This window comes from Dermacentor andersoni, chromosome 4 (assembly GCF_023375885.2).
Source record: "Dermacentor andersoni chromosome 4, qqDerAnde1_hic_scaffold, whole genome shotgun sequence".
NCBI classification, from domain to species: Eukaryota; Metazoa; Arthropoda; class Arachnida; order Ixodida; family Ixodidae; genus Dermacentor; species Dermacentor andersoni.
The window spans coordinates 126328588-126340753 of record NC_092817.1 but is presented as its reverse complement, the minus strand read 5'-3'; the positions used below and the strand labels follow the sequence as shown (position 1 = coordinate 126340753).

The 12166-nt window shown below is 45.0% G+C and overlaps 1 protein-coding gene across 1 annotated transcript in view; it reads left to right on the top strand.

Annotated features, from left to right (window-relative positions):
• The window catches only part of LOC126537605 (lipase maturation factor 2-like), a 64241-nt gene that overhangs the window by 27932 nt on the left and 24143 nt on the right, over positions 1 to 12166 (top strand). The window contains exons 8-10 of the mRNA XM_050184754.2: positions 2608 to 2736; positions 8948 to 9053; positions 11667 to 11882. Coding sequence (XP_050040711.1) covers positions 2608 to 2736; positions 8948 to 9053; positions 11667 to 11882 — 451 coding nt within the window. The remainder of the gene's footprint in view (positions 1 to 2607; positions 2737 to 8947; positions 9054 to 11666; positions 11883 to 12166) is intronic.

Sequence of the window (12166 nt, the reverse complement as noted above, 5' to 3'; positions counted from 1 at the left end):
ATTTTGTACTACAGACAAAGAAGTGGGATAGTATTTCTGTGCAATTCCAACGATTGGAATGGTTTCCTCCTGTGAAGTAGGGGGACTGCCGACACTGTATTGTAGCTGTAAAGAGGGGCTTTCTTTTAGTTCGAGTTCTCAGCAAAGAGCTCCACTGCAAAAGCCAGTCAGCTTAGGCGGTGCAGAAGCAATGGTTGTTGTATGGTCGGTTCATTGTTCCCCAGTGTAACGAAGCAACCCACTCTGTTGGACTGGTCACAAGTCTGGCAGCAGGAAAGGTCAAGGATAAAAAAATAATTTTAACGAACATTAAAGAGACACTAAAGGGAAATAGTAAGTCAAGCTAAAGTGATAGATTAGTGCTTGAGAATCTTTAACGCGTTGAGATTATCGCAAGCAAAGCCTTAGTAATGGAGAAATTTAGGTAAATGCAGGACACGATTAGAGGCTCCCCTGGGACATTCAAGTACTTGCCCGATGACAAAGGCACTCCTCATTTATATTCTGTCACTAGTACTGAACCACTCGTTATAAAAACATCATTGTATTGCATTATAAGACTAAAGAAAATGCTACTTGTCCAGTTCTATTTCATTTCATTTTTATAAATAACTCATTGACTTTACCTTTGACAACGACGTGGGCGGTCGAAAGGTTTCGTTTTCGCTCGGCTCTGCACCGTCTGCACTTTCGCGTTTCAGTAGTTTCGTTATTGCGTAGTGCTGCAGTGGTTTTGCTGGATCGCAAAGCTTGCACAAAGTGCATGTAGTAGGGAATTCCACTTTCATGCGACGTCACGGGATACCTGAGCGGTCCACGCCATTTAATCAAAAGCAGCTGCAGTGGCGAATCTACCGCTCCATCTTGGTTCGGTTTCTTCATGGCCGCACACATTTGCATTTTCTGCAAAAAGCATACCGGCATCTGTCATGCGCTGTTTTACTCAATGACGGCAGCAAAGGGTGACGATGGCGTATGCAACGTCACTACTCCCCGGTTGGGTACCGGGAGATTTGAATTGCAGTGAAGGTATTCGGACCCTTCAGATGCAATTTTCTCATGAACTAAGTCTTTTCTTGGCGTGAATCAAGCGTTGTGAGGCGTCTGGAATGGTATTTAAATAGTCCACGTCAACTTAGTATTTGCCTTTAGTGTCCCTTTAAGTTGGCATAAAATTAATACCAAATTTTCCAGTCTATAAGTCAGGCCTCCGTCAAAATGGTAATTTTCTGGGAGGAAAAGGTATACAAGTCACATCATAAGACACACCTGTTCATTAGATAAGCGATTTAAAAACTCGTTGAGGATCAGGTCATGAGAAAGCGTGACGAAAATACATGCTTGCAGTGGCCGTCGCCTCTGCATACATCCCGTGGTAGTCAGTTTCGACACGCGTGCAAGGACCTTCGAACGTCTGGACAATACTTTTCAGAAGTATTTTATTCCGATTGCATGAACAATGCTAATAATAGCTTACACGACGGCATTTAGTCAAAGCCATCAAAGTCATCCTCCTCCGAGTCGCTTATAAACAATGCAGCTACTTCAGGTTGGAGTTCTACTGGCACATCACTGTCGTCTTCCGACACGCTGGTGGAGCACACTGGAGGCTTTGCGCCAGTCCCGAATAATTTCCTCATTGACTTCGAATTCCCTCCCTACTGCTCCGTTTCCATGCTGTACTGCAAATTCAACTGCACTGCACGCAGCTCAAATTTCACCTCATAACTTCGCCAACTTTGCTTCGCATGCTGCATCATTGTTCACGAGGCGGCGACGACACACGCAAAGTGCGCAGCGACAACAGCAACGACGGCAAGAAAGTGTAGTTGCTGTGCACGGCAGAAGGTGATGCGCGGTGGTTCATCATTTGATGCCCACTCAATGCAAAGGGCGTGGCCATAGCATCTAATTCGATTTTGACTGTATATAAGCCACACCATTTTAAAGTTGTACTGACAAAAAATTCCATAAAGAAAATGTGACTTATACACCGGAAAATATGGTATCTAGAAATTCTGAAATTAAGAGTTAGCCATTACACATATGCAGTGATAAGAATGACTAAATAAACATTTTCGGGAAAGAAAAAATTAACAGTATAGTAGAAAGTAACATTTGGTGTGCATTCTTTGTCTTGCTCGAGAAATTGAAAATGCCGTGAAGAACTTTCCCTGTCGCTTACACCCAGAGCAGTAGAACTATATGAAAGGGCTGCTGGACAAGCTAATTTCAGGCCAAGCAACAGCTTTTTCTTGGAACTATAAAACGATGACATGTTACGAAGAAATTTAATCAAGGGGACAAAGCCAGATGGGCAAAAAACGAAAGTATAGGGAAGGTGGTTGGGTACTGTCCAACTTAGAACAGTATGAGAGTCTTCAAACTTTCTAGTGGAGCAGGGACAGGGCCTAAACTTAACGGGTCTTCTTCTTCTTTGAGGGCAGTGCTCGTGCTCACTGTTTGCTCTTCTCCAGTATAATGAATCCTGACAGCCTGTCAGTCCTAACTGTTGACAACCCTGCATAAGCAAGCTTACCATTATTACCATTATTAATTTCATTGCGACTTTTTTACGTCCATTGTTAATGCTGTCTGTGCTTCCAGGCAAGTCTGGCCACTTCCGCCCTTTGGCCAGAACTGTTGCATTGGCGGTGTACTGTGGTCTTGTGTACGGAACCATCAAGTTGTTCCACCTGCAGCTTGACGACAGCTGGGCGGTGAGATCAAAAGTCGGTGAGTACATGTAGGTAGATTCGCATATCGCACGCTGTGGGGTTCTCACCTGTGCTCTTGGGACAAAGGAACGACAACACAGTAGTGCAAGCAGTCACAAGGGCATTTATTGCACCTTTCATTGACTAATGCCTGCTAGCTGAGTTGTTATCCACAAAACATGCCGATGGCACGCGACAAATCGAGGAAGTCCGACTCACCACGACCGGATAATGAGCGAATGTGTTCGCCCCATGCTGGACACCAACGCCTGGTTGTTCACGTGTACGGACACGCGAATGATGGCACGTTCGAATGGTCATGTTGATCCGTTCCAGGGTAGGCCTCACGAGACGGTCTCGCAGAAACATGGATCGGCGCACATGCAGAACGTCTGCGCCGCTTGCCGATCCCGAGCCAAAGAGGAAGAGCCTTCTCCTTTCTGCGCTGTTAGGTAGCGTTAGCAGAGCCACAATCGCGCCATCTCTCGCAATGCGCTTCAACCAGACCGTCTGCCGCTGGCACCAAGCCACGCGGCTAAGCTGGATTACAGGAGACGGGAGCTATGTGGGAAAACAACATATCAGGGGACGCGTGAGAGTCACATATCCCCAGAATGCCCAGAATGTTTTCAAGCTACTGTTAATGCATGGCAGAATTTCAGCACACTTCAAAATCTCGTAGAGAGGCACAATATAAGTTAGCCTGTGTGCCTGTCTCTGTTTTCTTTCGTTTCTTGCTCTTTTTTTTTCTTTCTAACATTGTTTTTTTATGGTGCATATTTGCTTTTGTCATAAATTACATGATTTATATTGTGAATAACATTTTTGTATTTGCATTTTTGTGTTACAGCTAGTGTGGTGCATGTGCAAAGCTGCGAAAGGGCAGGACATTGGGCTTTGAGTTGATTAGTTATTTAATTGCTTACCACCCGTGGGGATGCACGACTCTCTCACGTCCTCTGACGTTTCCCCGCATGGGTCTCGCCTCTTTTGGAATCCGGCTTCCTCACATTGCATGTGCGCTGTCGCTATTGGGTAGTTGCGCAGAAGTACGAGAGATGGCGCTAGTCTTCTGATGTTAGCGCCACCTGACAGCATGGATACTCAGGCAAAAAAGGAGCAAGCTACCTCTCTTGGGCTTGGAGTCAGCGGCGTGTGTGGACGCATCATGCACCCGCCATGGGACCACGAAAGGCTTCAGAGCAGGGCACCAGGATGGGCGAATACGATTGTTCAAACACGCTACGGTTCGCTGACTGTACACACGTACGATCACGCACTGGTGTCCGGCATGGGGCAAGCATATGCGCTCCACATCCTGTCGCTGTGAGTCGGGACTTTCTCGATTCCTCAGTGCCCATTGGCATGTTTTGTTGGTTGCAATTCAAGTATCTGGAATTGGTGTATACAGTCAAACCTCGATATATCGAACACGGATTATCGAATTATTGCGTATATCGAACAATTTCTATATCACATGGAAAATCGCATGCATTTTTAATTCTTTATTTCGAACGGGGCCGGATGTAAAATGGATATATCGAAGTCCGCCGCCCCAGACCAAGTGCGCTCTGTTGACAGGAGGCGAGCTTTCCCGCAACACTCTCGAAAATAGCGGCGGCGCGATCGGCGTACCAGACTGCTGCGTACGCAGCTGCCCACATCGGTTGCGCCGAGGGCGCCATTTGAACGTAGCGGCGTACACACGCGGCGGCTTGGAGCCAGCACGGCCGCCTCAATCACGCGCGCACGGCGAGGCTTGCCCCCGCCGTGCGCGCGTGATCGAGGCGGCCGGGGAGCCAGTTGGAGTGCTTTGTCGGTGCTGAGCCACACATCATGTGCATTGCGGACTTCGTTGGCGGTGACGACAGCACCGGAACAGTGGCGGAGTTAACAGACGTGGATATCGCGGCAGAAGTGACTGCTGAGCGGCCAAGCGAAGACGCTGCCGAGGCTGATCCAGCAAGCGCTGATGTTGCCCCGCTCCCGACTGCAACTGAGGCTGTAGCTGCTTTGGCCGTTGTACGCCGCTACTGCGGCGCAATAGAAGGCACTGGACTGTCCCTTGTGGACCGTTTGGACTATGTTGAGGACGCCGTGGTCAAGCACGCGGTTGCCAATATAAAGCAGGCTACGCTGCTTCAGTACTTTCAGCGAACAAAATAAATACTTTGTTTGAAGCTTCATGTGAGTATCTATTGCGCCACGATTGGTTCATTGATTGATTTGCGCTAGTTTTTGACGCGTTTTCTACGTGATTTTATATATCGAATTCCGGCTATATCGAACTATTTTGTGATCACCGCGCTGTTCGATATATCGAGGTTCGACTGTGAAAGCCTCAACAAAAACCCTTTTGATTATTCACACTACCGTGTTGTGGTTCCTTTATCCCAAGGGCACTTTTTAGACTCCACACACCCAGTTTCTGACGTTCGCTGTCATGGATACTATGCCACTAAACAAAAAAACACCCCTTAATGCCAGGCACGTACCCAGGGAGGGGACCTCCACCGAAATTAAGTGACATACCCCCCAACGCCCCCCCACACACACACCACCACCCTTCACACACAAACCTAAAGCGCTGCCAAATCAATCTTGATACTCGACAGCTACTTGGCGGTTGACATTTTGCAGCCTTTCTCTCTCCTTTTGGATGGCGGTAGTTATCGGCATCTCCTGGAGTGTGAAGGCGAATTTTCTCATCGATTCGGTGCCCGCGCAATTAACCCGAGATGCATTCGATGTCACCATCTATTGGAACAATCATGCAAATCGCTGTTACTTCAATCTTCTTTGTTTAGACTGATCCAGGGACCAGGAAAGGGATTCGGCTCGTAGTGAGCTGTCTGTATTCTCGTGGAAAGACTTGCAGCCGGAGAAAATGCCAGTTGCATTTAACTTTTCCTTTTGCTTCATTATTTCCTTAAGAAATGGCTCACCACGACGCTGGCAGATCCTCGGAACCATATACCCGCGATATGGGTTAAATAAAGTGCAAAATAAAATAATGCAAAACAGTGTCCATCATCAGACCCTGCAATAATCCTTAAACCCATAAGCAACATGACTGTCACTCGTTACCTCATCTGGTATTTCCCAAATTGCACAGCACTTCGCGTGCAAAATTGGCAACTAGAAACAAGAGTCGCAAGGAGTTGAGAAATTAAGCAGTCTACTAAGGGAGAGATCCAAGGCAGCAGTCAAACAGGAAGGAAAAGCGAAAGTTAACAAATTTAACCGTTGCTTGCAAAAATATTCATGGATTCAACATCTTTTTTATTTAAGAAGGAACTAGAGAAAATGCGGCTGGAAGTGCAGAACAATTCTGTGTGTTTTGAATGACGTTTCTGCAGTTATCAGTCGAGCCGCCTGATGCAGCCACTTCTCTGCTGTGCTAATATGTGTGTGTTTTTCTAACCTTCCGCGGTGGGTACAGTATGTCTAGAACCACAACGTCCTGCACTCTACGCGGTTGTACAGGACTGGCAACCACGCATTGTTACTCAACTTCTCAAATAACAGTGCGAGTCAGTTTTGGTACTTAACTTGGTAGAGCAGTAAACAAGGGATTCAAAAGAACGGCGATTGTTCCGCAAATATATATTTCTCAATAATTCTTCCAAAGCTAATTCAAAAAACGCTACTAGAAATCCTTATTTTACACTTTCGCTTGCTTACTTGTTCTTGGCAGTGTTCTTCCTGCACGAGTCCATTTGATGTGGTTTCTTGTTTGCCAAGTAAAGGAGAGGTGTATCTCACAGGGGTACCCCCCCCCCCCCCCCCCCCCTAAAGAAATCCTGGGTACGTGCCTACTTATAGCACTGTTTTTGTGTACTAAATTTCTTTGACAAAACATCTAGTCCTTGAATAAGTAAAAAAAAAAATACAATGTTAATGTAACTTAAAGCAGTGGTGGGAATTCTGCTACACTTGCTACAACCTGCTACATTCTGTTAAAGCTGCTACATCCTTGCTACAAATGAGAACTGCTCCAATGCTGCTTCAGGACAAGCTGCGCCGCTCAAACAAGAAAGCCACGGCAAAAAGGAGTTGTGGTCAAAGCCATGTAGCGGTCGCCACCTCCCTATGCTAAGTGCTGTTGCATCTCATGCCATTCATAAAGCTAAATGAGCTAAAGAGTCACTGTGCTAATCCAATCCAGTGCATGCTCACACATTTTCATTGTCTGCCGTTAGAAAACTGAATGAGCCATATTTGTGAGTTGTGCATGGATGAAGTTCTGTCGGGCTCATTTGTGCGCGCTAAGCTCGTTCCGTTGTTAGCGTGTTCCGCATACATAATTCATACCAATGGCGTGGCCTTGGTGGGAGAGGTGTTACCAGCGACGCGTACGTCACGCATTCAGCACGGCGGCTGTGTCATGGCACTTGGTGAACTGAGGCTTATCGCCTTGCATGTATACCTTGCTGTATTGCATTATCCGTGTTTGCACGTTACACAGGGGATTTGTGGCTAGGCTATTTCACTGCCTAGACAACTTTAGGGCTAAAATAATATTGCTCAAACTGCTGTCCTGCGTACCACATCAACGTGTTGCTGCAAGGTTTTGTGCCTTTGTGTGGCTTGTTTTACTGCTGTAGATGCAAGGTATTTTCTGTTTTGAGCATGTAAGGTGTTTCAGTGCTGCCGCGTGGTGGTTATTATCTGTTAGTGAGCAGTCGCATGAACAAATTATCTTCCACGAGAATATTCACTTTGATGAGCGCCAGTACTCTGGAACCATTTTTGACAGGCATGAATAGTGTCCAGCTGATAACCACTCAGAATCGTTATTGTTGGCTGCTAAAAAATCTGCTCTAATTCGTAATTTTTTTCTGCTACAAAGCCTGCTCCAGGACGCTCTTGGCCATTCCCACCACTGCTAAAGAAAAAAAAAAGGAAAAGAAAGTTAGACCCACCCTTGTAACCTGCAGGGAGGCAAACTAGCAACAGCCATAGCCTCACTTGAGTGTGTGTATGTGTGTGTTTGGGTGCGTGAGTATGCACATCTGGTAAATAAAACTTTGTGAGCACTCCACAAGCAGCAACAGCTTTGTTTTGTGGCATCCAATGTTAACTAGCATTTGCATGATTTCTTAGCTGTGAACTGAGGAGGAAAGCCACATGTTTCTTTATACTGTTGGTGCAAACGATGAATACTGGCACTAACAAATGCTTTAATGGCACCATGTGGAGACTGTGGCAACATTTAATGAATATAGGGTGTCTGGGCTTCTGCGTACACACATACGATAGTCCAGGTATACCATATTGTTACATGAAAGTATGCCATACTGCTTTCCTCAATACACGAGGTGACGCAACTGCCTGTTTAATAAATTCTGCATAACTCTTCGCCAAAATCCTTACAAGACATAGGGTTCACAGGGAGATGGAGACTTGGAAGCAGTCAAACAAGGAAGCCTCTAGCCAGAGGCTTCTCATGTTCATCAGTCATGGGTAATTTCTGTGCCCATGTGTCACATATAGTACATTCATTGCAATCAGATTTTTGCAAGACTGTAGTAACTATACTTGTTATAGATGCATGGGTTATTATGTGCACTTATTCAGTGACACGCAGCATTCTTTGGTGGGCCTACTCTCGCAGGAAGTGTACATAGCCAATTTTAAAAACAGCGTTTTGTTGTTACAATGAGACTGAGCAACAGGTGATATTCAATTCCCCACCCCACCCATTTCTCCTCTTCCTACCATTGATGGCTTCCTCAGAGTAATGGAAGCCAATCTCGAAGGCCCTGCTTTTTTGTATGCTAAAGATGCCGGAAGCGATTGCAGGAGCCAGAAACGTGCCATGTTCGCCATATTTTGCACACCACTTATCCCTCTAAATGGCTTATACCAGTAAAACATGGAGCAACAAGGTCCCAAACCAAAAGTCTCAGGGACACCTTTTAAAATAGTCTTCGACATTAGATTTAGCAAGCCATGCAGAAAGCCCAAGAAGCACTTTGCATTATGTGACTTAAATAAGTACACCCATTTGTGCAGTCTAGTATTGGTTGCATAGTCGGAGTCCCATTGCATAGCTAGGCAGTGTTCTAAATTGTTAAACATGCATATTCATTCCCAAATATTTGCTCAGAGGTTTTGAGGTTCCTAGCTGTGGATGCTGTTTGAACTCTTTGCTACTTAGCAAATGTGTTCTTTCATGATCATGTTGCAGATTCTAATCTGTAGTGCACCTTGTCCTTCATTTGCAGCCTTCAACAAAGAAAAGCTTAACCAGTTCCTTCGCACCGCAGTGCCTCTTATGGTGTGGGTCGGAGGTGCATCTCTGGCTTATCACATTTTGATGGCTCTGTACAGGTAATAAGTTAATTTAGTTTTGTGCAGTGTTGGCCTTGTTTTGTTAGTTTTGGCCTTGTTGGTGCAGCATCTTTTCTAGTAGTTAGGGCAGGAACTTGGCTCAAAATGAACAGAAGTCGAGAAACACAGAAGCACTTTTCTTTTTACGTTCAATAATTTTTTATTAGAAGCCACATCACATGTTAATAATATAATCAAAACCACTTTTAACAATCCCAGATATGTATAACAAATTATTGGTTATAATGACCACATTTCACTGCATTTACAATTTGCCGAGCCTATCTATTAAAACTGCATCCAGATATAACGAACTTTTTCAAAAGTGCTGCGCTGATACAACGAACACTTAAAACCCAGTATCAGTAAAAGGAGGACGCACGCAAAGATCCGAAGCACGAAAGTGCTACTGAACTGGATGCACGGCAGTGCACCTCCCACTCCAGTCCAACAGCAACAAACATACGACCAGCCAGATGAGCTGCACACGGATTTCTGAAGCTGCGAGTCGCTTCTTTCAACCATGCTAAGGTAACCATGCTTTCAGGACATATCTCCAGTGTGCCTCAGAGCGAGGCAGTACGGTGGCTTCCGAGCCATGGCCTCCGAGATAAGATCCATCTCTGAGGCCACGGCTTGCGGCACTGCTTGCAATCTCGGGAGGCTACAGCAGCGACGCTCTCGTTCTCGTGCAGTTCTCCATGCGGCACCATGTGCACTATGCCTTTTAGGGCAATTTGGACCAGTGGCTGCTCGTGTGTTGCTATCTCATTGTGGATATTCACAGGGCCCAAGTCAGTATGAATGCATCACGACCCATTGCTGCCTCACAAAGTTGCAAAGAGCCAGTGGTTAACGCTGTTATGGAGAGATCATGGTTCCTTGGCGCTTCGTTTACATTGTTGTGGATAATTATATGCTATGACATTCTATTTTTCAGACTTAGTACATTTTAGGTTGAAGTGGCAACGAAAAACATAGTTTTACGGTTGTCGGCACGCATGTGGCTGATGCTGCAGCCATAACGGCAAGACCCTTGATAAATACTAGCATGCTGCAGTAGTTTACGCTTCCAGCCAACTAGAATCCTTATATATACTATGCAGAATCTACTCATCTCCTGCTGATAGTAAAATATGTCACAAGCCCTCGAAGGGAAACGACGAGTGCACTTGTAGTTTCAAAAGGGCAAGGGATTGCCATGCACCGTTTTAAAAGAGCTACAACACAGTTTTTCACCTTTAGATGACATCTTTAACGGAAACTTGCCGCTAGAGGTGCAAAAGTGCAGCAAACAAAAATGAAGATACTGAAAGGCAAAGTGGTGTCGAATCGTATCTGCCAACGTCAATTTTACTCTCATTAATTTTTGTGTATTTGATGCGTTTTGAAGGCCGAGTTCACATATGACGAACTACTGATAGAACGGCCACTTTTCGCGCAACTGTCGAGATCATTATAAACAGGTTCAACTATATAGCCAAGACATATACCAAGCATGCACAGAGCTGCAAGAAGGGACCACACTTTCCTAGCAAAGGAGTGATAGCACACTCTTGGCCTAGCTTATCTATTGTTGCAGATTAGATTGTTAATCTGGTCATTTCATCTTTATGCCTGTACACGACAAAGCAATCATATAACAAAGAGGCGAGCAACAAGCACTTGTGTGTTTGTCTTGACTTCCATTACTTTTGTCCCAAGTTTCTTTCGTTAAGCACTAGAAAAGATGCCATAACCATTATTATAGCGAAAACATTGTGCAGGTTGAATCAAAAGCCAATCCAACAGTTTATACTTAGTGCCACACTGTGGGTATTCGGATCTGTTTGGCACAGTTCGCTCGGTGGTCGTGCCATTCTGTTGCTGAGCAGGAGTTTGTGGTGGGTCCGATTTCTGGGCGCCGCTGCTGCATTCTAATGAGGACAGAAAGCAAAAGAATGGCTCTATTATCGTGCTTCGGGTGCATGTTGGACAACTTCAAGTAGTCAAAGTTAATCCCAAGCTGTTCCACTAGGGCAGCTCTCATAGCCATTGTGTTGCTTAAGGGATCTAAACCCTCTCAATCAGTCATGGCTTCGGTACCGGCTTGATATTCTCAAAATGTGAGTTCCTTTTTACTTTGTATCCTCACACTTGGAAGCTCCTGATTGTTTTCCGCTATCTTCTTTCCCTTGAACACAAAAAAAATTAAGGTGCGTGAGAGAAAACAACAAAGTATTCATCAGAAAATCTGGCAGACTTATGTGTCTTGCACCTTGTCATCCACTTTGATAGAAAGTTTCCACCAGGATTTGGGCAAATAAAAGATCTTTTACCACCTTGACAAATATAAATAAACTAAGGCATAAAGCTAAGGTGCTACCTAGAACTGAGGACAGGAGCAATCAAATCGGGAAGTTGTAGCTACTTGCCAAACTAGCATGTTAACCTAGGATGACTGACCTAGCACTTTCTGTTTGGTGTTTGATGTATGAAGTGTCCTCTGCAATTTGATCGTCAGAAGCAACAGTTGATTTGGTGGTTGCTCTCTCAGCATTAATTGCTCTCTCTTGTTAATTTAGTGATTGGAACATTTCGTACTTTCACTGTGTCCTTCTGTTCTTTCTTCAGGTCAATTGTGAAAGAAAGAAGTGTCCTGAGTAAAATCTTCTCGACGTTGGGAACTATTTTCATGGGAACAGCAGCTGTGTGGGTCTTCTGCATTTCTCTGGTCCCACTCTCGGAACTGGACCCTGGCTTCAACAGAAAACTCTGGCCCACGATTCGGAGCTGGCATTACAAGGTTGAGCCGTTCCACCTGACAAGTTCATATGGGCTCTTCAGAATGTAATTATTAGACCTTTTGTTCCTCCTGCACACCTTTAACCTCTTTTTTACTGTGACAGCAGTTAGAACGCTCAAAATTGGATTTAATTTGTCCATCTGTCCTCTCCATAATGCCATTGTCATGACATCGCTATTATCATTATTGTGTTGTTGTAAAGCTCCTCTTCATCCCCATAGAAAAGATGAATGGGCACAATATGAAGATGAAGACAAGCTTAGAAATACATCGACAAGACACACTCACTTCCAACTGTTCTAATTTAAAATACTAGCCTCTGTTTTTG